General features: G+C 46.9%; 1 protein-coding gene and 1 pseudogene across 4 annotated transcripts in view; one reads left to right on the top strand and one right to left on the bottom strand.

The window, feature by feature from the left end:
- The window catches only part of LOC149358212 (uncharacterized), a 29,521-nt gene extending 21,752 nt beyond the window's left edge, over nucleotides 1–7,769 (top strand). For all 3 annotated transcript variants that reach the window (XM_089570262.1, XM_089570261.1, XM_089570260.1), the window contains exons 14-16: nucleotides 78–570; nucleotides 5,661–5,747; nucleotides 5,926–7,769. In XM_089570262.1, the coding sequence (XP_089426388.1) occupies nucleotides 78–570; nucleotides 5,661–5,747; nucleotides 5,926–5,982 (637 nt within the window). In that variant the 3' untranslated portion in view covers nucleotides 5,983–7,769. The remainder of the gene's footprint in view (nucleotides 1–77; nucleotides 571–5,660; nucleotides 5,748–5,925) is intronic.
- A 6,679-nt stretch (nucleotides 7,770–14,448) lies between these two features.
- LOC149358210 (uncharacterized) overlaps nucleotides 14,449–24,780 on the bottom strand; it is a 59,718-nt pseudogene continuing 49,386 nt past the window's right edge. The window contains exons 3-7 of the transcript XR_016288229.1: nucleotides 24,062–24,230; nucleotides 21,719–21,843; nucleotides 17,627–17,890; nucleotides 16,429–16,543; nucleotides 14,449–15,188 (exon numbers count right to left, since the gene is read on the bottom strand). The product of XR_016288229.1 is annotated as an uncharacterized LOC149358210 (transcript). The remainder of the gene's footprint in view (nucleotides 15,189–16,428; nucleotides 16,544–17,626; nucleotides 17,891–21,718; nucleotides 21,844–24,061; nucleotides 24,231–24,780) is intronic.

Below are 24,780 nucleotides of genomic sequence, written 5' to 3'. Positions count from 1 at the left end.
TTTGGTAATTTCATCCCATGTGCAAATGTGTAGTTGTAACACATATTCCCTTTGTCTTGCTTGGAATTCTTCAACAGAGGCAGGGCTCCAGTCAGGGCTGCAGGCCAGGTACCCATCCGTTTCGAAGAGGAAGCTGTTCACAATACGACTCAAAGTGAAGAGGAAGACAGCACGATCCACGACTCGTCTGGGCACCGCCCCATACAGAGCCCCCCTGTGCCAGCCCTGCGTGACAAACTACTACTACCATCGCCTCGCTCGGACCACAACATTTCAAATGCAGCAAACTCATCCTCAGAAGCCGCCACCACTCCAGGAAAATGTCACGAAACACCTCCAGCTTCGCGCAAGCGCTGGCGCCGACAGGAGGTCTATGTGCCGCAGCATCCCATTGGTGAAGCGGCATCACCAAAGCAGAGTCCTCCAAATCGTGGGAAAGTAGATAGCACACCAGTTCGAGACCGTCAGCCTCTGGGAATTGTGGAGCGGCAGAGGTCTGTGAGTGTCAGTGGTGCACGGCGCAGCCAGTCCCCGTCCCCGGACCGGCGGCCGCAGCGGTCCTCTTCTCAGGTGAGCATCTGTCAGTCTGTGAGGAGCGCAGGTGATTTTATTGATAGGCGGGTAGTATTAGGTCTTCTGTGTGCCATACGCTCAAACATGCAGGTACAGTGTTTGTCAGAAATGTACAGCCTGAGCGGTTTGCTTCCAAGCCATGTAGCGGGGCTCTTAAGCACATTTGACAGTTCTAAGCTTGGGAGGGTTTAAGGGGGAACGAGGGTCTTAAAACTAACTTCTTTATTTATGGCCAGAATCTGATCAAATTTTGCACACAGATGCATTTTTCTCTTCTGATTGCAAATATGTAATCATAATTGAGCTGGTGGTCTTAAATCTGACGAAGTCTAGAATGTAATTAGGTAATTTCTTACGCAGCTTTAATGAACTTCCTCACTGCAATTTGTTGCCTTTATCTACATGAATTGATAGCCAGAGAGTTCCCATACCTGATGACATTCTTCGTTTTTTTCTAAAGGCATGTCATCCTGACATACTATGTCGAGAGTAAGAGGTAGCAGTATTTGACACTACAGCTCGTTAAGCTAATTGTAAATTGTTATTTATATGTGGCCTAAACAAAAAAAGTAAGAATGTCATCGGGTATGGGAATTTGCTGGCTATCAATTCATGCAATTAAAACCAACAGAATGCAATGAGAAAGTTCATTACAGCTGCGTAAGAAATTACCTAATTACACTCTAGAATTTACGATAACTTTTGATCTAAGACCACCAGCTCAATTATGACTATATTTTTGAAATCAGAAGAGAAAAATGCATGTGTGTGCAAAATTTCATGACATTCTAACCAAAAATAAAAAGGTCTGTTTTAAGACGTCCCCCCTTAAGACAAGTTCCTGGCGCCTTCGTGAGGTTACGGTCCCTGAGTATGCAAGAGGAGCTGCGCTGTAGGACTCAGAAGCAGACCTCTTGGGCTGTATACTTTTGACAAAGACTGTACATTCGGGTCCCTCATTAGAGAACTACCATTGCCTCTGATCATGATGTAAGGATAGCATGATAACATTGGGCTATCTCATGCTGCACCTGCGGCCACATGTCACAGTACACCCACCATAATGTTGAGATTTTCTTTTTTTTTTTATGGCGAGAGCCTTACGTGGCCCATCAGTAATTAAATCCGGCGTCGTCGTCGGCATCCAGGAAAAGTGGTCAAGAAAAAAATTTATTCCAAAGGTGCAGGGAATTGAAACAGGACCTTCCGATTGCGAGGCCAGCACGCAACCCATAGGCCACAAAACCGCATTGCTTCTTGGCAAAGGTGATCCTGGTGTATGCGTTACCTTACGATTGTATACTATTCAGTAGGTGTGTCATTAGAAAGGAAGGAAGCATATAAATTTAAAAATTTTTGCTTTTGCCTTCAAAGCACATAAGTAATCTTAAGTGCCCTCCGTAACGTTTTCATTTTGCAGCAAGTCATTCTGTGCTTGGGACAGCTGATGCTTAGTTTAATATGTTTGAAATTTCGATTTACATTTGTTTCAGGTGCAAAAGGAAACAAAAAGCACTGCTGCTTCATTCTTTGTACATGATTCAGAGGAATAACTTATCGTTCTACAGCATGGTTGCACATTGTGCGAAGTGTTGCGAAGGGTGCAGGTGTCCTGTAGGGCAGAGATGCTTCTCCACATTGCTGGCCGGCGTGTGGCAATGCATCCTTTACAGGCAAGATCCTGGTTGATACCAGTGCTCCAAAGATTGGTTTGGTTTTATGGGGTTTAAACGTCCCAAAGCGACTCAGTCTGTGAGGGACTCCGTAGTGGAGGGCTCCGGAAATTTCGACCACCTAGCGTCCTTTAACGTGCACTGACATCACACAGTATGCGGGTAACGTCCCAAAGTGACTCAGTCTGTGAGGGACTCCGTAGTGGAGGGCTCCGGAAATTCCGACCACCTGGGGTCCTTTAACGTGCACTGACGTCACACAGTACGCGGGTAACGTCCCAGAGTGACTCAGTCTAGAGGGACTCCGTAGTGGAGGGCTCCGGAAATTTCAACCTCCTGGGATTCTTTAACGTGCACTGACGTCACACAGTACACGGGCCTCTAGAATTTCACCTCTATCAAAATGCGACTGCCGTGGCCAGGATCGAACACATGTCTTTCAGGTCAGCAGCCAAGCACCATAACCACTGAGCCACCGTGGCTGTTCGCGTGCCGCAAAGAGGGAGGCAGAATGTCATTCGTTCGGAGCGTAAGGCATGAAGTTTAAGTGCCATTTGTGTCTTCTCACAGGTAGAAAACTCAATTGGACTTCTGTCCTAATGCATTCAGCTCTGCTCATTTTGTTGTGAAAGATATTCTCTTATGCCCATTACTTATGCAAAACAGGTTATTTACCATGAACCAATAATCTGTTGACAATACATGTGCTAGCATCTGCCAGAATAGACACCCCTGCATATGAAAGTGGTGTGAGTTGCCTTAAATTATCGTTGTGAAAAAAACGTTAAAGAAAACAAAAACTATTTGATTTGTTCTAAGAGTTGGCAACCTTTATTGAAACCTGAGACTTATTTCAAGATGGTGTCTTACCAACACACCTGAGCAGTGTTCACGGCGTCTTAGCTTGTGAACTCTTGGAATAGTTTCAAGACCCGGTTAAGAAGGCTCCAAAGAAAGGCATGGGTGCTTAGGCAGCCGGGTTCTTGTATGAACTGTAGCAGTCATACTGCTGTCAGTCTCTTCATCTCAGGACAAGAAATAATGTGATATCTTTAAGAAATGAGCTGATATATGTAGATTTTTCCAGGTATGGGGGTCAAAGGCTAGAAAAATATTCTGTTGGAGCTTGCAGGAACTATATTACAGTAGTTTTGTTGGCTGTCACCTGAAGAAAATTGTTCACTTCATAATTAGTTAAGAATACGGTATATTGCTGCATATAAGTCGACCCTCCCCCCCTCGCAGCCCTCGCTGGCCAAAAAAAAAAATACCTAGTTGATTCCAAATATAAATCTTCGCATACTCCCCCACCCTCCTCCTTTCATCCGCCCCGCTTTTTGTGTAATTTCCCGCAGGATGGACAATTTCAACCACCTAATCCCCCTAGCAACGCCAGCGCGCATGTAGCTCAAAGTAGCACATGCGTTACGATGCTATTGCAAGGCCAGCAGTCAGGTGCAAATTGAGATAAAAGGCAATAAAACAGCACCTAATCCTGCCTTACATACTCATGTGCGGCCAGGCTGATTAGCTGCCAACGGAACTGCCAAGTATCTTGTAGTTTCGGAATCTGGCGTGACGCGCTCCAGACGTTACCGGAAGATGGCTCTCACGCAGTCTACCGGTTGTCAGGGAAAGCAATTGCCAGTGTGAGCGAGCTGGGTAAGCGGCGCGCAGTTTGAATTTCCGTAGCTTGTGGTGTTCAGAATGTGCTCTTCTAGTGAAATTTTGTATGGTGTATCCAGGGTACAGAAGGCCTTTCATGCCTCTCTTTGTATATGAACATCTCTGTCTTCTTGTGCAGCATTTGTGAAAAATATACAGCACACTGGGCTTGCTTCTGTGACATGCAGTGTGGCTTGTTTTACATCGTCTTGGTTCAAGATCACTTGACTATAAGGATATCATTCACCTCCGCCCTCTAGCTTGGGACTTGCAGGGCTGCTAGGGATCCCCTCTACACTGCTTAGAAGCAGACCCTTTGAGTTGCCTTTTTTTTTTTAAGGAAGGCTCTACATGACAGCAGGTGCTTGCATTCATTTGACTTCTTGTCAGTACTTCAGAGCGCTGTTGAAACTTGCACTGTCGTGCATTCATCGCACATGGTGTTTTATAAGGGGGCAAAAGAATATCTCTTTTAGTGGTTTCACTTTCTTTGCGGCAAACACCCACATGCGTGCATATTAGCTTGTGCTAGCTCCACCGCATGACAGATGTGTATACCGTGGTGTACCCTTTACAGTACAGAGGAAAAACCCTCATGCACATTGTTTTTTTTTTGTTGTTAGCTTCGCCACATGATAAGTGTTTGTGCCATGGTGCGCTTTATATAGGAAGGGAACAAAGCCCTCATGACTGAGCGCTGTTAGTATCGTAGTGCACCCTGTACAGGATGGAAAAAAAGAATCCACGTGTACAGAAATTTTGTATTAGCTTCACCGCTTGACAACCCGTAACGCCGTGGTGCATCCTTTACAGGAAGGGAAAGAAAAAAAAATTGTTGGCAAGGCGACTTGTACGCTTTGCACCATGCTGCCGGGATGGCTGAGTGAGACCCGTTTCACATGCTGCGACTAAAACGAAAATATTAATCGTAGTCGGTGTGATTCTCGGTCAATTCTTTCACATGCAGCGTGTACCCACCAAATTTGGTCATAGGGGCACACATGGTTGAGTGATGTTTCGCATAGACAACTGATGATTAAACGTGATGGAAACGCTGGCTGACTGTGTTGATGGGGTTATAACCAGTGTACCTTTGAATGCAAGGCAAATATTTCGTATGGGTTGATTGTAATAAACTATCATGCTTCCGCTGCGGCAACAGCTCCCACGTGACCCACATAGCACGCCATCTTGGCGTTCCCCGTTGGTCAGTTGCAGAGCGAACACACCGACGCTACGATTGAATTTGAACCAGATGGAAACCAACAGCCCTTCCCAGTCGCAGACAGACAGAATTCGCAGCGTCATTGGCGAAAATCGCATTCATATGAAACTGGCCTGACTCATCCAGTGGGCTTGTTTCGGTTTCCAACCGCGTTTGCAGTCTTTGAAAGTGACGCCTCTGATTGTTTGGAGAGCTCCGTCGTAAACACGCCATTGAAATGATATAACTGTGCTCATTTTTCGCAGGCCGTTTGAATGTAATTGGGTTTCAGGACTTTCATTGGCCATTTTCTCAGCAACGAAGCTGCATTTTGATGTAGATGCAATATATAAACACATGTGTGCTGTGTGCATCTTAAATAACTTGAGGTGGTTAAAATTAATAATGAGCCCTTCATTGCAGCGCCCTTACAGCCCACAAGCAGCTTCAGGACGTAACACCCTACAAACATTTTTCCACTGTCTTGTTCATTGTAGTTTTAGGCTTTTGGAACACAGCCTGTATGAATTGCAACATTTTTTTAGGATCCCTTGGTGCATCCTGAACTGGTTACCAGCTGCCCCACTCGTCGCCAGGACAAGATCTTGCAGCAGTTGTTTACGCTTCGACAGGTCAGTGTGTTGCGCGGCAGTTCGCCAATTTCGATGGCTTTTGCTGCACTTTTGCCGCTTGCATGGTTATTTGACATGTTAAGCCCCCCACTCCCCCCCCCCCCCCCCCCCCCCCTCACCTCTTTCCAAGATTTTAATCTTCTTGGTCGCTTTTTCTCACCATCTCTCCCTCGCTCAGGGACTGCTCATCAAGCAGCGAGAGATGGAGAGTCACCTGGTGAAAGTGAAGCCATGATCTGGTCCAATAGATTCATTCATCATCGTGGTCGAGTCATTATATCTACATTCATTGTGGTATGTTTTATTATAGACGTAACCTGTGTTGCAGCCCCTCATGAAAGCCTGTGATATGTCAACTGATATTGTTTGCCATGAAATAATAAGAGGACGAGCACCTTGACGCCATCTTTGCTTTTAGCATTTGCTTGTATAAGACAATGAAGTGATTGGTGTAAGTTTTATGCTTTGAGGTCTCTAGTATGTTAGCCCATTTGGATTTTTTATCTCAAGATGAGGCCTGATAATAGAGCTTTATACCCTGTGGGATCAAAATGCGCATTTTGTCTTAAATTATTTGCATGATTTTTTGTACTTCAATCTTGCATATTTAGCTAGACTGTGATGAGTGGTGTGTTTTGCTCTTAGAAATGAAAATTTTGTTGATGTACCTCAAGTGAGTGGCTGCGAGTGGTCATTCCTGACAAACTTGGTGCTGCTGTTGAACAAACTTTCGGAGGCTTGTGACTCACTATCAGGGTTTGTATTTAATTTAGGGCAGAAGTTATACTTTGGCAAGGCATTTGCTGCAGGCCGCGAGTTACTGAAAACTTAGTGCCAATATATGCACTGAGGTACGTTCATTTTTGTGTCGCATTGTACAAACCAAGTCTACAAATGAGGTGCTAAATTTACATTGATCACGCGAACTGTAATAATGGTGTGGGCCTCTTTTATGAAGCTAATTACAAGCTTCCTAGTAGTGGTAAGTTCTGCCCAAAGAAATGCAAACAGTTGGCCTGTTTCATGTACACTGTATTGTGCTGTATGTCTTCAAGAATCATGTTATCTATAATGTAACCTTCTTGACATTGCTTGTAGTGAGCATAGATTTCAAGTAGAATGGCTATGCATGAAGGGTACCACTGCCTTAATCTCACCAAAAATGTATATTTATATGCTAGAGTTATTGTACTAGCTCCCTGACGGGTACTATAGTGTTAGTCTTAGCAAGCATAATACTTAATGGAGCCTTTGAGTTCAAAATATTTTCACTGTCTTAGCACCTGCACTATTTTTTGTGCTAATTTACTATAAATTACAGGAAGAGCATATAGAAGCTTTTTGTCTCATGTTGCATGGCTTTTTTTTTCTTAAGTGCCTTCTTCAGCCACCTTGTACATGATTGGAGATGCTGCATTGGCGGCTTCCCTGTGAATAGTAGTAGTGTGTGTTGTGTATGTCCAGCCTTTTTACTTGTACAGCGGACTTTTTATTATACATTGATTTTATTTTGTATTCATACTTATTCTCTGTATTTTACATATATGCCTTCTTGCTTCTGTGCTGACTGCTTGCATGATAAACCTTTGTTATTGCTGCATACCGAGGTAATATATTGTTCTTCCATTGTGAAATCTCGTCAGTGCATGACTCGTTACACCTAGCACTCTTTAGAAAATTCTCTGGCTATGCTTATGTGTAAGTGTTGGTCAACTTGAGGTTGGCTGTGGCAGGTGTATCTGGTAGGCTTTGCAGGGTTTGTGGTCTTGCCAGTGGCAAGATGATGCAGCCATCTTGACAATAAATTGCACTTCAGTCAACAAATTATATTAAGTCTTATTTTATAAAAGCAGTGCATTCACTTCGTAATGAAATCGTATCAGAGGGATAACACCTTTCTGTAGCTGCAATTGTGATGATACCTCATTGGTGCATTGAGCATGACTTTAGTCATTGGATTAAATATGCTGTAGTAGTATACAACTTAATAAAAACTGCATTTGGTAACGTTTGGCAATAGAACACGACGTCCTGTATTGCTATGCTGACGAATCGTAACAGTTTATGAAATCAGCGTCTTAATGTCCGACTGTATCAAACAGCCCAGAGGCATCAAAATTTTCAAGCAGTAGTTTCGTTTTGGGATTAGCTTCTGTTTAGGTAACAAGAAAAACACTACATTTCTGTAGTGGAGTAATTCTGTACGCCGGTCCTGAATGTGGGTGGAGCTTCCCTGCAGAGTTAAGATGTATCCGAATGTATAACTTGTTTTAGCTGCTACAGTTCAGTGATATGAGGCACTGTGAGAGTGCACAATGGGGAATGATTTGTTTCACATGTGCACACTTAGTGCAGGTGTCCCAGAGCAAAAATCTAGCAATGATCAGGTGCTCCTTCCTTCACATTACCATGCATATATGTTGCTTGCTGCTGCTGCATCATTAGCCAGGTGCAACGTGCTATGAAGTATCCTCTCAGCCACCACCATGACTGGAATGGGATTTGCAGTATGCGAAAGTGGCTTATTGATTGCTAACGACATGTCAGTAGTTTTCATACGTCAGCATGTTATCAGCTGGTTTCTATTATTCCCTGTCGTTCTTTGGTTTGCAAAGAGTGCCCATGACAAAATGTTGTTAGTTACTAATATTTAGATGCATCGTCACATGGAGTGCTTCACCCGCACACACTGCGATATGCATGCGTGGGCAGAGAGGGAAAGGTGCGTGAACAACTGGCACTTTTCACCAAAGAAGTGGGGGTTTCTCATTTTTGTATTTTTAGATTCTTAAGCCCCACCTCGATGGACACTTCCGAGGCGTACGGGCGGAGCGCTTACGCGCACGGGCATACGCTGGAGCCTGTCTGCGCATGCATGAGGCGCAACGCGCGAGCAGGGCGCAGATATCTGTGCATGTCAGATATCTGCGCCTGTGCACTAGCAGCGGGGTCTGGTTTACAACAATGGGAGGACCGCGACCCTTCTTTTCACGGCTTGAAGCTCTTTCAGGTTCCCTCAAGTTTTCTTGGAATCCTTGCAGCTCCCCACCCATCTTTTGTTCACGGCTTGACATTCTTTCAGTCGGCTAGGCTCGGGAGGGGGAGCGAGCCAGCACCAGGAGCATTTAGGTGCATGCCACTGTTTTTACCTGTGGTCCGGAAAGCGAGAAATAAGGATTAATCTAGAGGTCATGACCAATGTGTGCTGCTTCAAGTCCTGGAAAATGAGCCGCAAACACAGTTTTCACAGTGCATGCATACGAGCTGCGGAATGCAGCTAGCGTGGTGTGCAAGCTTTCGTTTGAAAGGTCATCCTTTGCTCTTTCCAATGCATATGCTGCCTTGTCAACAGTGCTGCAAGGCACTTGCAGCATCAAAAAGGGGCTAACATGAAATTTTAGAAGTAGCGAGGCCTCACTGGCTAGAAAAACAAAATCCGAGGTGGGGTTAGCTCGAACTGCGACACACGACTAATAAAGTATTTTTCCCTGCCACCGCATTCATTCGCCATCCTCCTGGGGAGTGTCTTGGTAGCCTTAATGCTTTGAATGTGTATTTGCACAAGGAAAATGCCATCTGCAAAGAAGACTTCTCAGGCATTTGGAAAAAGCAGTACTCGGGTAGTGATAATGGGTTAAAATGCCCATATATGCAGAATTGGTCATCCTGTACATTCATACTACCCTGGGATGTATGAATGCGTGTGGCATATGTGAATGTAATGTGGAGAACGGCCATGTAAATGCTGTTGCACAAAGAAAAATTGATTTTTGAGGAAATGAAATGTGCAGTAACGGTCTAGCTCCTGGGTTGACACCTCACCTGCTCCATGAGGGAAGGGATGAAATGGGATCGAAAGGAGAAAGAGGTGGTGTTGTGGAGGGCTTCAGAATAATTTGGACCGCCTGGGTATCTTTAATATGCACTGACATCGCACAACACAGGGGCGCACCTTTGCCTTTCGCCTCCAAGGAACTCTGGCTCTCGTACTACTTAAAAAAAAAAATTACCGAAGACACTTTGGAAATTCCAAACTGTGCTTGGCGAAAGCCTCCTCTATTCTGGCCCCCTTGCCTTTCACATCTGGTGACATGTTCAGTCATCGCATGCGCATTGGCTCCTTGTTCTTCTGGCGTTTGGTGTTGGGGGAGTCTGGCGTCCGCTGCCGCTTCCCCGAACCGCTTGGCGCGGAATCACGGGGCCGCTTTGGAGCCATTCGTCTCACTCACTCGACTGCAACGAGACGCTGCTGTCCCGAAAAATGCGGGTTCGATCCCATCCGCGTCGGCAGAATTTCGATGGAGGCGAAATTCTGGAGGCCCGTGTACTGTGCGATGTCAGTGTACGTTAAAGAACCCCAGGTGGTCGAAATTTCCGGAGCCCTTCACTACGGCGTCCCTCTCAGCCTGAGTCGCTTTGGGAAGTTAAACCCTCCATAAACGAAGCAACGAGACGTCTGGCGAAGGAGCGGCGGTGCAGCTGCCGCTGCCGACGCACGCGCGCTCGTTCTACCGCTACTGTGTGACGTCACGGTTGCTGTGCACAGCTGCGCCCCCTGCCGGCACGCCAGTATCTAAGGAGGGGTGGAGGTTGCGCCGCTGTGCGGAGGAGAGGCCACAGTTGGCACGATTCCAGCGCACGGATGGACACCGAAAAAAGGTTCCATAGTGGAGGGCTTCGAGGAGCCTCTAGGGAAGAACACACACACAGGTGTTCTTGAGATGTGGGACTTGCTCACCTCCTGAGGCGTGCTTTGGCCAGCCGCCGCGGTGGCACAGTGGTGAGGCCACTCTGCTGCTGAGCCCGAGGACGTGAGTTCAGTTCCATTTCGATGGAGGCGAATCACAAAAGTCGCCTGTGTGCTGTGCAGTGTCCATGCACACTGAAAATCCTTAGGTGGTCGGAGCCCTCTCTTAAAGATATCTTTGAAGGTATAGATCGGATGAGGATCGGGTTGGGCAGACGCGGCATCCATTTAAACGATATGTTTCACTTCTCGGTCAATTATTTCACTTCTATTCAATCGAGGTAGTGACAGTGCCTTACTATTAAGGCGAAAGCCTTTAATGGCTCATACTGTCGTGACCAAGACGTGTTAGCAAATTTGTCCGCGCTTCAGATTGGTCGAAATGGTCGTGACATCACTGCGCGCGAATTTTGACGGGTGTCCACGGAAATATGTGAGACAGTTACTGCGCAATTTCCTTTCCTCCACCTAGGTATGTGAGACAGTTACTGCGTAATTTCCTTTCCTCAAATACAATTTTCAATTTCTTCATTACGGCCCCTCTTTCTCTTTCTTCTTTCACTCCACTTCCTCTCTTCCTGTACGGTGCGGTTCAGGTGTCCACCGAGATGACAGAATTACAGCGCCATTTCCTTTCCTCAAAAATCGTTGCGTTCAAAGGGCAACGCATCGCGCCAGACGGGTGATAGCGTTCCGTGGACTCCCTGGCAGCGCTACAACACGCTGTCGCGTTCCACTCCTAAAGGCAAAGATTAAGCGTCATTAATTGGCAGTTAATTAATGCACCAACAGAATGTGAAGTGAACAATCGCGTAGCAGAATGCAGCACTCAGGCTTTCGCCTTTCACCACTTTAGCCGCTAAAGTTCCTCGTAATTTTAGCCAGTCGACAGGCCTGTGCACTTACCTTTTTTCGTACAACCTCAAGTGAGGCCGCCGCGGTGGCTCAGTGGTTATGGTGCTCGGCTGCTAACTTGAAAGACGCTGTTTCGATCCCGGCCGCGGCAGTTGAATTTCGATGGAGGCGAAATTCTAGAGGCCCGTGTACTGTGCGATGTCAGTGCACGTTAAACAACCCCAGGTGGTCGAATTTTGAGGAGCCCATCACTACGGCGTCTCTCATAGCATGAGTTGCTTTGGGACGTTAAACCCGATAAACCAAACCAAACCTCAACCGCGCTGTAGGGGAAGGGAGAAAGGTAGGAATGAAAGAAGACAGAGGTGGCGTAGTGGAGACCAGGTAACTATAGTAACGTTGGGGGCGACTCCAACCACCTGGGGATCTTTAACGTGCGCTGATATCACCCAACACGCAGGCGCCTTTTGCGTTTCTTAAATTGATTTTTGAGGAAAGGAAATGACGCAGTATCGTCTCACATATCTCGGTGGACACCTGAACCGCGCCGTAAGGGAAGGGAGGGAGGTAGAAAAAAGAGAGAAGAGGTGCCATAGTGGAGGTCTCCCGAATGATTTGTACCACCTGGAGATCGTTAACGTCTACTGACGTCGCATAGCTTACAGAGCCATTTCCTTTCCAAAAAAAAAAAAAAAGATTTACGATTTTAAAATTCTAACTTAATGTACTTATCCGCCGCGGTGGCTCAGTGGTTAAGGCACTCGTCTACCGAACCGGAGTACCCGGATTCAAACCCGACCGCGGCGGCCGCGTTTCGTTGGAGGCGGAACGCAAAAGGCACCCGTGTGCTGTGCGATGTCAGTGCAGATCCCCAGGCGGTCGAAATTGTTCCGGAGACCTCCACTACGGCACCTCTTTCTTATTTCACTCCCACCTTCCTCCCTTCCCTTACGGCGCGGTTCAGGTGTCCACCGAGATATGTGAGAAAGATACTGCGCACTTCCTTTCCTCAACCAATTTACAATTTAATGTTGGTTGGTTGGTCGGTCGGTTTATGGGGTTTAACGTCCCAAAGCGACTCAGGCTATGAGAGACGCCGTAGTGAAGGGCTGCATCGCACAGTACACGGGCCTCTAGAATTTCGCCTCCATCGAGATTCGACCGCCGCGGCCGGGCCGGGATCGCACCCGCGGCGGCTTATCTGCTATTACATCATGTTGTTTCTTAGTACTGCCGAAGTTTCACTACGAGGGATTGATTACTGCGTCTCAGAGATTTTGTGGCGGAGTGGTTTCTTTGTATTGCGTACTTGGGTACCGTAGGCACGTGGTATATCCAGTCCTTGAATTTCAGAGCAGCGTAGAGCTCCTTCAGAACAAAATCGAGAGATTAGAAATGCCGCTTTATTGAAAGGCGTTCAAGGTTTTACTGTACCGCCACTGTACTTACAGCGCAAGTTGTCAAAATGTATAGAAAATGTTTTCGCCTTATTGACTCCTACGAAGCGAGGCTTTGCTCTATGCCCTCACCAAATACGCTTAGCAACGTCCTTGCCAGCAAGTTTGAGCGAGTTTGTCGAAATTAACCAGCCGAAAGTGCTGCGGGAAAACCTAACGTTAGTGCGCAAGAAACAGTATATCTATATCGCATTTTCTGCATCTATAGGTGTGAATCTTTAATATATGCCGTGTGACAATATGTTTGCGAATTGGTAGATAGATTTACGGCGTAACGCTGATCCTGTTAACTTTATTGTTTTTCTTTTGCTAAACTTTATACAACCTTACAAATTTCGGCCTAAAGTTAGTTTTGGATATTGATTCCTTCGTGGAAAAGGTTTGCATCGGGAGGCATCTGTTGGCGTCGGTTTGCATCTTTCGCTCAAATATGAGATGCGTCTCACGAATGGTAAGTGAGTTGCTACAGACAGGTAACTCGATCAGTTTTCCTGCAGTTTCGAACTTTGAGGCGCTGCGATTGCTGAGAAGGCATGGCTGCGCGCGTGCATGCCTCACGGTTCCGACCGACTCTCCGGCGGTAAGAAAATCTGTGACCGTCTCCACGGAATGTATACGGGCTGCTAGAGATTGTTAACAAGGCCTGTAGGCCCGCAGGCACTGTTTAAACTGCCGTAGGTGCACATTTTTTTCGGTGTGCATTTAGGGAAGTCGGATGCTTTGCGTAAAGGTAGCTTGCACCGACGTCACAGCAGCCGCCATGTTGGTGAAACATGCAGGAGCAAGGCGATAAGCTGCGCGCTTCTTGTCGCCGTCTGCCCCGGCCTGAACTGCGGAAGCTAAGCAGGGTTCACAATCATCACGCTCTTTACATAAGGGTATTCACGTGACGTTTGTCTTGCGCGTAGCTTCAGCAGTCCAGGCCGTACCAGACGACGATAATGCCTTTAGGCACGCCAGCTACCTTTCGCAGGGCTCCACAGACAGCAACGTGGGAGTCGCTGTGACGTCGGTGAATACATTCGTCTGGTTATTTCAAACCCAGTTAGAAGATAAAAAAGATGATAAATGAAGACCTGCGGAGCGAGGGGGACCCTCGATCACATAATTTGGCAATGCCCCGGATCCCCGAGCGCTGAGGACAATATTAAAGGTAGAGCAGCCTGGGAAGCGAGGTCGCCGCCGACCAGAAACGAGCTGTCCGCCTGGCGGCTGAAGCCGCGAAGAGACAATGTATCTTCGCCAGTCTTTAGTCGCGGAGGTCCCGGCCCCCGTCCCCTATCTGCGTGCCAGGGGCGGGGAGTAGGGGGCCTCCTACATCGGTGGAAAATGAAAGTTATCAATCAATCAATCAGTCATAAACTACGTTCTTGGCTTCGATTTCTAAGGAAGCTTTTTTCAATGCGAGGCTTGTACGTGAAGTGGCGGTAGCCATCCTGGTGTATAGCGTGCAACTTCAACGCTCCAGGCCGCGGAGGAAGCGACGGTGAGCCGGTCACAAACACGTGCGGTTTTAGCCGTGCTCCATGCATGTACACCAATATGGCGACCGCTGAGTCGTGAATGCGACATTGTTTATCGTCCGCAAATGCAGCGTTTTTCTTTTTTTTTCTAACTGATATGCAGTTGTGAGTAAAACGCATGTCCTTGCGACGATAACAATCATCAGTAACTGTGTCGGCTTGGCTTCCAAGGAAGCGTCCATAATACTGTACTTTGGCAGGCCGGAAATAAAACGCGCAAAGCTTTCGTTGGCAGCTGAATATAATTGCAGCCATATTTCGAAACAATAATCGGAAACGTTTTTCAAAACAGTTGTATGCTTGCTGTCTCCCGCGTTGAGTGGCAGTGACGCACGAGCCGTTCTGTCCGTCGAGGCCTCGTTGAGGTCCACTGTTCTCTTTACTTATATTTTTTTTACGCACGCCTCTAGGACAACGCACCGATTTGTTCACCGCGCAAAAACATGGCACATAAAATTTGTCAGTTCTGTTGGTCGGCACCACGAAAAAAAAAAAAAAAAGGAGGGGGCACACTTGCGTCCGCTCGTCGATGCTAGCGCCACCAGATGACCAGAAGCAGCACATATAGTTCAGGTTTCACTCGACAGTCGGCGCTGCCGTCGCGCGTTTCGCTTTCGTCTTGACTTCTCTCCAGCGGTTCAGCAACGGAGATGTCTTTTCCTCCTTAAAAATTCTCGTTTTCGTGGTTGGCACTGAGTTCTAGTTCGTGTAGAGTTAGAACTTGGTGCACCAGTACATAGGATCGCGACCGGCCAAGGCTTGCTGCTGCTGTTGCTGTGTTAGCCGGGATGCCTGCTGGAAACGTTGCGACGGTCGTTGCTGCGAGATGCGTAAAGTACCGAAGCTCTGCTGGCTGCAACTGCGCAAGAAAACCATAGGAGAAAAAAAAGTGCGAGAACCGTTATGTGAGGAAGGGTCGATGATCTGAATCGTTTCGACGAATGGGCATTGCGAGACCCCCGTTACGTTACTGAGAGTTTGCCCTAATCGGGAATCTCTATTTTTAGTTCGCATTCGTTTCTTTTACATATTTTTCTCCTTGGAGCACTACTCATTGCTTTCAGTTATATACTAGATGATATGGCGCCAATTAATCTAATTGCTTTATTATTTTTCCCGCTTTCCGCAGGATATCTTATGCCTTTATTTCTCTTAATTACTTTGTCTGTCACCCTTTTTGTGTAGTGACCAAGTCTCTTTATCGCTGTGAACGCTAACAACATCTCTTGATAACCTGTTCAACCGTTCTTAACCAGCGATAAATTACCATATCAATAACGACAACCTTCATCGCGCAAGGGTACTCGGGCATTTGAACCATGTTTTGTGTAAAGATTTACCATTAAGTTATATTTATACAACGCTCTACAAGAAAATCTCGTGCGAGATGTTTACTAAAAGAATGGCGACATTATAGCTCAGAAGTTTTAATCGCTGCGCGGCCTTCTTGGTAGTCACCGTCTTCCTCTGAGAGTCACGTGATGCTGTTTTCTACGTCACGCCCACCGCAGCGCCTGCACCTCCAGCGATAAAGTAATGCGACAATTAATGTCCCCGCGCGATTTCAGAAGAAGGCGACCATCTCGGTCTTGTTCCGAGAGTTTTCACGCCTCGCAAAGAATATTGGACGTGTGCCTGTCCGCCATTATTATACTGACACCTTACCTGCGGTATTCTTTGCAGCTAGTGGCCTCGCGTTCTCACTATGACATCGTGACAATACCGACGTCACCAACGTCACCTCTGAAAAAGAGGTCGGCGTCTCCACTGGATTGCACACGCGGACTTTCGTGCTAAGAGCACACGTGGCGCACATGGTTTGCAGGCTACCCTAGTTGCATAAATTGGCGAGATGATCATGATGCTCCGCGCTGCTCTTGGGAATTCAAAACTCACAAACCTCTAATACATCTCCTCCAATAGATCTGTGATCGATTGGTATCTTTGTTCAACAATTCCGTCTGCGCTTCTGTTGCGGAAAGTTTGACATTATTTTTATGTACATCAAGAAGAACAAAAAACAAGAGCGCATGCTTGTTTATTATTTTATAAAGAGTATCCGGACAAGAGACATCGTCTATTCAAGGAAACGTGCTTACTTAGACGCGTCGCTTGGTATGGTCCGCACAAGCAGCGTGGAATGCGGGCTTTCCACTTGGTACGGCGGTGGTGGCTCCATGTGCGGCATAGGACCGTTGTAGTGAAGCCCACCGGCTGGAAGGGTAAGGGAAAACAGGCGTTTTCTAATTAGCTTTTCAGTCCACTGGCAACTTTTATAGCAGGCTGCTGAAAGCCAACTGATCTTTTCTGTCTTTTTTATTGTTCCCTATTTATTTATTTGTTCTCTTTTCTTTACAGGCTACTATCGGTTGTCACATGATTCAGCAGTATACCGTTCCCGCACAGCATCCCACCACATTCGGATTCGAATATAAGCAATTGTCAGGGCAAAAGTAAACCGTGGAAACCATGTGAAAAGCTCTCTCAGGGCTGCGTCATTTAACATCCGGAAAAGGCGCATTCCATGTACGTACAATTAGCATTGGCACTGTGAGGAATATGCGGGTTCGTCCGACATATCACCACAGAACCAACATATGCGTCCCGTGAATGCATCTGCACAAAACAGTAGGCCTGAACGGCGAGTCGAGGAGGAGGGAGAATAAACTTTATTTATAAAAAAAATATAGCTCTTGGCACCCTGGGAGGGCTCTTAAAAGTCCAAAAGCCCTCTGGCTTTTTTCTAGAGCGCGCAGAACATGGCATTTCCTCTTGTAACTTAGGAGCTTCTGGAGTACCGCTGGTCCTTTGCAGTTAATTACATGTCAAGCGTTGAGAGCGTACAGAAACGAAGTAAATTTTTCTCGCTCATATCGGAGGGCGCTATGAGTCTATGCAAATCAGGTCTCGTTTTCGTAAATTCGGCGACTGAGGGGGGGGGGGGGGGGGGGGGGGGGGGGGGTTTATAGCACTTGACCGACGTTTCCTCGCCAAAGCACGTTCTTGACGTTGTAAGTAGTGAGGTGAAAGTTCATAGCGAGGCGAAGGAGGAGTGACAAACGCCTTCCAGCTCTCCTGTTGAGTGTGTCTGGAATACAGTGTTGCGCGTGCTTAACGGTAATAAGAAGAACGACTTTGGGCACAATCCAGTTTTGTTTTGCTGGGGGCGTGATGGCGTGATCGTTGCTGGCTTTGGTGTAGCAGGGGCAAGATGGTGCCCTTGAAGAGAGGGGCGGGGTGAGCTGGCTGAGTTGAAGGGACCAAAAGAAAAAAGAAATGAGAAACCTGTGCACATACCGGGACAGGGCGTGAGGAGTCCGCTGAAGCTCGAGAGTGTCCCGCGGAGGAGGCGGGGGGCGGGTCCAGTTCGCTGAAGGGCTCCGGGAGGGCGCCGCCTCGCTCGGGCGCATCGTGACTGGTGGCAGCTGCCTTGGCCGACACCAGCGCCACCGCCTACGACGCCCGTGGGCACCGTGCCTGGTGTAGTCGCGCCGCTGTCATGCCCCGAGAAGGAGTAGGTGTTGGCGCTGGAGCTGCCGCAGTGCATCCTGTAGATGGGACCTGAAACAACCGGAGTGTGTAAGGGAAGAAATGAGAAGTTTGTAATATACTCCCAGTACGTTTACTTGACTGTTTTTGACCCTCCAAACCGAGAGTTAAAGGTTAAAATCAAACCTCGTGACTGTCGCACGTAACAAAAGTGGTAACCGTTAATTCTGTTAAAGCATGCAAGCGCGCACGTGTATTGGTTCAGGTTAGACAGGGCTGGCACGACTGCAGCGATATCAACAGAAGAGAAGAAATAAGGAAAGAGAAATGGTATGGAGGTGGAAAAAATTCCTGGGTGATAATGCTTCTCATTTATGCTTTTGCAATTTGTGAATCTGCGATTTCTCCTCATCTTCTTTTCGTGGTATGCTTGCGGTGACGTCATGGCGTGGGAGTCAAGTGAGCGGCTGGGAGGTCTGCGCTGGACGGTTCCGTTCGCATTGACTCACGGCGTAGGGTCGCGGCTGGGAACGCGCGCCTCAGATGGCGATATTTCGAGTATGTTAAAGAAAATTTATCAGAAAAAAAAGCAGTTGCGCTTTGTAGCCAGAATAGACAGCGCCATACAATGGCTAAGAGAGGGACAGGTAACCAAACGGCCTCGCGAGCGAAAGACTATGACCTCGGGCCCTGAACTGCTGACGCCACCCGTGGCTCGCAAAATTTTGTGCGATATTAGCGAGACTGAGTGAGTCAGTAAGCTTTAGAGGTCCATACGAAGTAGAGTAGCTTCCCCGTGGAAACTAATTAATTACAGCACGAAAAACAACTGCGTCCTTGGCGTGTTCTACGCGCACGCAGCGGATATGTGTGCGTACTACGGCCTTTCCTGTGCATGATTTCGCGTGCTAGTACATGGACAGGGGCTTGACTCACTCTTCGAGAAGAATTCGACGCCACACTATAGATGAGCACAGGCTGTGCGGAAGAGCCGACTGATGACTAAGCTTCTGTATGTGATCTTTGACCAAAAGGCAGTGTATACAATGATGTTAGGCAATAACGATCCCGGTACCATTTGTGCTATTTAAAAAAAATATATTTGTAGTCAAACAGTCAACCCACTGCATTAACTCACATAACATAAAGTGGTCAGTTTTACAAAACTGTTACAACCGGTATGCTCGAATGTAATTGAAAATGTTGACTGCTAATGTTACTGGCGTCTGCACAACATTGAGTTTATAGGTTGTTGAACAAAAATATATATTTAAAATAATCCGTTAAAGCTCTCCACCACTAAAGCTGTTAAGCCGGAAACCAATAACAACCTCAGTATGCGGAATTCTTGTGACACGTCATTTATGCTGTTAGGCACTTGCGCGAGGCGAAGAAAAAAAAAGAGTACATGCTGTTCTAACGCTAAGATAAAAGTGTGTGTGTGTGTGTGTGTGTGTGTGAGAGAGAGAGAGAGAGAGAGAGATACTCTTTAATGAAATACAGAGAATTTAGCCGGCGTTAAAAAATCGCTGGCATGCTACTCTGCGTAGGGAGGGGAATTTGGGAGGTAAAGACAGAAGGAGAACAGTGTGCAAGAGGTAAAAAAAAAAAAAAAACGAAGATAAAATGCGGCCATGAAATGGGTACTAAGGATGCAATGGCGAGTATTGATGGAATGATGGAGTGCATAGTCCGAAAAACGGGCTGACGAAGTTAACTGCATGAAGAATGCATGAAGGTAACGTGCAAGTGAATTTCAAGCTTATCGAGATGTCCAATGTCTTTTAAATATGTAAATAGAAAGTTCATTGCAAATCTCTGTTGCCTAAGGCAGGCTAAGGGACCTAAAACTTTGTCCATTGTTAGGGGCACTGGGTAGAGCTTCTGCATGCAATGTTCATAGTACGCACGCTCGTGTGCTTTTCTTTTGCTTTTAGTATGTACAGGTGAATAGCAACCTCTGCCTCCCGATTCTTGGCCGATCCCCCAATGTGGGTATGTGCCATCTTTCCAAAGGCTAACAACAACAACGACTATCAGGCCCTCAACAGAGAAAACAAATTTATACAGTCCTATTCAGAGCTCTACGTGCTCTGTGCTCTGCGCGGAGAATACTGCTTTGAAGGGAGGGTATAAAGATAGTAGCGATCACTGGCGTAGCCAGAAATAATGTTCAGGGGATGTTATACGCCGCTGGTAAAAAGAAAGAGAGCCTGCGCCTAAACAGTATCTTAGAATTTTTCTGCTTTAAGCCGAAGGGCTGGCTTCGCTCACTGTAATATCTGCATAAAAATACGAGTACACACAGGACTCCGAGAACTTAATTCGTAAAGAACATTTAATTTCTCACAAAAAAAAAAAAAACAGTCGTACGAAAAATCGCGGCTATTTAAAATGTTTTCGCATAATATACAACAACACAAAAGCGTATGCTCTCTAACAAAGTCAGCAACTGCGAACGAGTGGCATTTGTCAAAACTTCTGCCCAATGCATGTAACCTGCTCCCGGCCGCCAGAGGCGCTTATATAAATAAAAAAAGTTTTTATTTTCTCTACATCTCGTGATCATTTGAGAACAATGCAAAGGATGAAAAAGTAGGCTCACGTGAAGAGGTACGTTTTAAACGGGTGAACTGCGTCTACAATTAACAGCAGTGCCATGCGTCGTGCGATGGCGAAAAAGAGTGATTCATTTCTGCAATAACTTCCGCTTCCAATTATAAAGCAGCGACAAGGTAAACAACAGAGAACGCAAATGTACCAGAACATTCCGGAAAAATTTCGGAACGTGTTCTTACACCGAACCCCCCGCCCCCCTGGCTGCCTGAAGTGCGCGATCACTCAAAAAGAAAAAAAAAGACATATACAAGGGACTCTTGAATAAAGTGTGGGTTGGGATGAGTGCTGTTAGCTCGAAGTTATCCTCAAAGGCAGCTGCTCTACATCACGAAATGCTTACAACGAGCCTCTCAAGAGGCTGAGTACGTGCACGCAACCTGAGTTAATTTGTGGGCGCTTGTTTTATTCAGCAACCAGTGGAACCGTCTAGAGTGCGCTCGATCTGTGATAAACCGTGCGACGTTGTGGCCTGAAGCTGCGCTGGGTAAGAAAAAAAAAAAAGCTTACGATTCGGCCAAATGCTGCTTCAAAGCCAACTTTAGTGACGATGTTTAAGCTGAACACCACTTTTGTCCTGCATTGCAGTACTGAATTTCGGCGTTGTGCCAGTTCTCAAGGTTTGTCTGGCAAAAACTTTGAACGACAAGGTTTTAAGCAGTCTGAGCCAACTCAAATTGTGCCAACTCAGCAGTGACAAGAATGTAGCCCTCGTGTCTAACTGTACTTAAAATTACGATCATGGCGAAGCGATTTCCTCAACAAACAACTTCGCAGTCACATTTTCACTCCGTGCCGTTCTACCGTTCTACATACACCAATTTAGCCGCCGCGGTGGCTCAGTGGTTATGGCGCTCGGCAGCTGACCCGAAAGACGCGGGTTCGATCCCGGCCGCTGCGGTCGAATTTCGATGGAGGCGAAATTCTAGAGGCCCGTGTACTGTGCGATGTCAGTGCACGTGAAAGAACCCCAGGTGGTCGAAATTTCCGGAGCCCTTCACTACGGCGTCCCTCAGCCTGAGTCGCTTTGGGACGTTAAACCCCCATAAACCATACACCACATACACCAATTTATTTTCCTTTACGTTTCCGTGGCTGTAATAACTCATGATGACGTGAGCACTATAGTCACAACTCTCTCCTAGCGCCTGTGCATTGTGACAGAAAATATCGCGGAGTTTAGGGAGGGTGTGGCAAGAGTGGAAATATCGCTACACTTGAAGAGCTCAGGTGTCCACCAATGAGGTGGCGCAGTGGACGGAGTGTAGTGCATGTCGCTCGTACCTCCGTTGATGGTCTGGTGCCTGTTCTTGTGCGCCATCCTGCGGCGGCAGAGCAGGCAGGCTCCCAGGGCAAGCAGCGCCACGACCAGCAGTGTGCCCAGGGCGACTCCAAGAAGCAGTGTCTGGCTGTGAGGGAACAACAGAGACATTTAAGCCGCTGTTCTGTGCCAATTGCGTCGTTAAGAAACCTGGCTGCTCACGCTGAGTGGTAACACCTCTTTCGGTGCGACGGTTTAACACCTGGGAGGCAAAGCGCATTGATCCAGCTCTCGGTGCTAGACACTGCATTCGTCACCCGGACAACTGCAACAATATTCTGTTCTCACTTTTTGTTTGTACTATATCGACAACAACATTGTTGTAGCCTATCAGACAGGGACTGGATTCTCCAAGCTGTTCGTGCATTAGAACTGATGCGTTACAGTCTGGCACACGTAACTGAGGCCATCGTGATAGCCCCGCGTGATTTATCGAAAGTGCAGGGCAATAAAGAATCGTAACGAGCTAACAGCTTTATTTAAATACTCGTCCTCTGATTGGATAGCGGCTTTTGTAGCGTTAACTCCAGGGCTGAGCAGTGTTTAGAGACTGCTGTAGACGACATAGCACGGCAAACTATGAGAGAGTTGAAATCTTGAGTCTAAAAAGATAGTCAAAAGATACCATATGTTATCTTGGCACGAAGAATTTTAAAATAGTTCTAGTAATGGAAGCCAAATTTGGCTTCTATTATTAGAACCATTTCCAAATTCCAATGCAGTATATTAAGGGTGGCTTCCACCCGAAATCGCGATGCACTTTACGCTTAGGTAGCGAAAATATTGCTGCCTAAGTCATATCGACGGTTGAGAAGCTGTTCTTAACTGGTTTGCCTTCAAGTCGTTATAGAAATGGCAGTATAACTGCTGACACATCGTTTGTCATTCCAGCTCTTGAAGAAGGCTGGCTTAAGTGTTGTAGTGAATTAAAATTACTCATAAGCTATTACACCGCAGTTTTTAGCGCGAAAGCGCTACATCAGTAGCGAAGCTGAAAAATCCGAGGTATGTGTGAAGCGTCAACCTTAGACGGAGCGCCAGCGGCGGAAGCCTTGCGCAGCTGCCCCGTCAACACGCGGAACCGGCACCCCTCTCCCTGCGCACGGCTGCGATAAGCTCTTGCATGCGGTTGCCTTTGAGGCGGTGTTGTCTAAGTGCTCTCGCAAGACCTACGCGGTTCAACCACGTTAAAAGCCTACCATTTTTTTCTGCCTCACGTGACCTAAGCACCAACTACGCGTCACAGCCATCGTTCGGCTTATGGAACCGAGACCAAAACATCATCAAGAAGAAATCCAATTATACATTATTTAGCGGTCGTATACAATGCGGTGATCCATGTAATCTAATGTCAGAGCATTATTTTAAAGAAGACACGCGAATAAAATTAGTCAACTTTAAAAGCACGGCTTAAACCCCTGGCTCAAAAACCGCTGAAACCGTACATGCGCATGATCCGTACATCCGCCATGTCGAGCAACTCGTCCGATATTCCGCGCAGCCAGCATCCTGGCTAATAAATAAATAAATAAATAAATAACGTCACACGTGGTGTGTTTCGGAGTGAACCAGTGGCTCCGTCATTACCGCAGTAAGTGAGCGAAGAAATCAAACCGCACGCAGCCTGGATAAAACGGATACGCCTACGTTGGGTATCGAAGTCTGAACTCAAATCGAATTATCCTTCCGGAGCCTTATGCGGACTAGAGACAACGATGTGCTAAGTTTTATGCAATCTCTTGCGCTAACCGCTTAATCTTCTCCGCATTCCGAGCACCGTTAGTTATCAACAGTCATACCGCACACTGCACAAAAACGCAAGGGCTTTTGGTTCAAATATTTTTATAGCCATTTTTTGCGCAATTGTATTAGTTAACTTTCTCACAGTTACATGATACAATAGTCAAGTTATTTGATTTTTTACTTTTTTTGATTGATTGATTGATTGATTGATTGATTGATTGATTGATTGATTGATTGATTGATTGATTGATCGATCGATCGATCGATCGGCTTACTGACTTACCAACACTGACTCAATGTTCAATCAATCTTCACTCACTCGTTCCTTAAAACTAAAATTCGCTTACATCAATAACTTAGCCGCATTAGAAATACATTCCTACTGTCAATGTTCTGCTTGCGTTACAGTTATGTCTCAAGAATGCGACGAGCTTGCCCAAGCGCTCGTTTTACTGGCGTATCTATCCTCATTGCTGGTACGTATACTACCGGCTGCGTAGACTGCTGCAGCGAGCCACACTGATGCAATCGGGGACTCTATGGGAAAGAGGAGGGGTACGTACTCGTGTGTCTGCGCCGGCGGTTCGTCCTCCTTCTTCCGGCAGCAGTAGGGCTCGGTGGCCGTGCCGCAGCAGTAGACGGGCTCGCCGTTGCTCTGCGCCGGGCACGGGAAACCGTTGTTCCACTTGCCGAACTTGTCCGTGTACCCGTAGCAGAACTCGCTGCTCAGCACTGCGGGGAGAGAGAGACGCCCCACGTGATGTGAGGTCACAATGTGCTCGTTCCCCCCTGAACGAATCGAAGCACATTGTACACAATGCGTCGAACTTATTGGCGTAGTGTGCATACGTAATAGCTTCTCACTGTGCTTGTTTACACTTGAATGCAGCACAGTGACGCCATTTTTCACACTGGAACAGTTCTCAGCTTAACGCTGCAGGGAATCTTCTCGCGCAAGGAAGTCTTGTCATTCGCCTCTTCTGTATTCAACTCCCCCCGCCCTCCCCGCCACTGATGAACGCTTTGCCCGGACGAAGACGAGTCATCTTGTCGAAACGTCGGCAAACACCCTGAGGCTTTCCCTCCCCTCCCTTGTTCACTGTGTGATTGTCAGAACCATCTGACCAACCTCTCTTTGCCGTAGAGAAAAAGGCCAGCTCTAAAAGGAACAGCAAGAGGTCTCTCTTGCATCCACTCCATATCCACCGATTCTGGTGACACACTAGCACAGTTGCGCAAGATTTTTCAGTACCTCATCAAAAACTACGCTTCGTGTAAACAT

Source organism: Amblyomma mixtum, chromosome 2, assembly GCF_055824585.1.
Source record: "Amblyomma mixtum isolate Tamu chromosome 2, ASM5582458v1, whole genome shotgun sequence".
In the NCBI taxonomy this organism is placed as follows: Eukaryota; Metazoa; Arthropoda; class Arachnida; order Ixodida; family Ixodidae; genus Amblyomma; species Amblyomma mixtum.
Note: the sequence above shows the minus strand (reverse complement) of the source record. Positions and strands in the feature narration are given on the sequence as shown.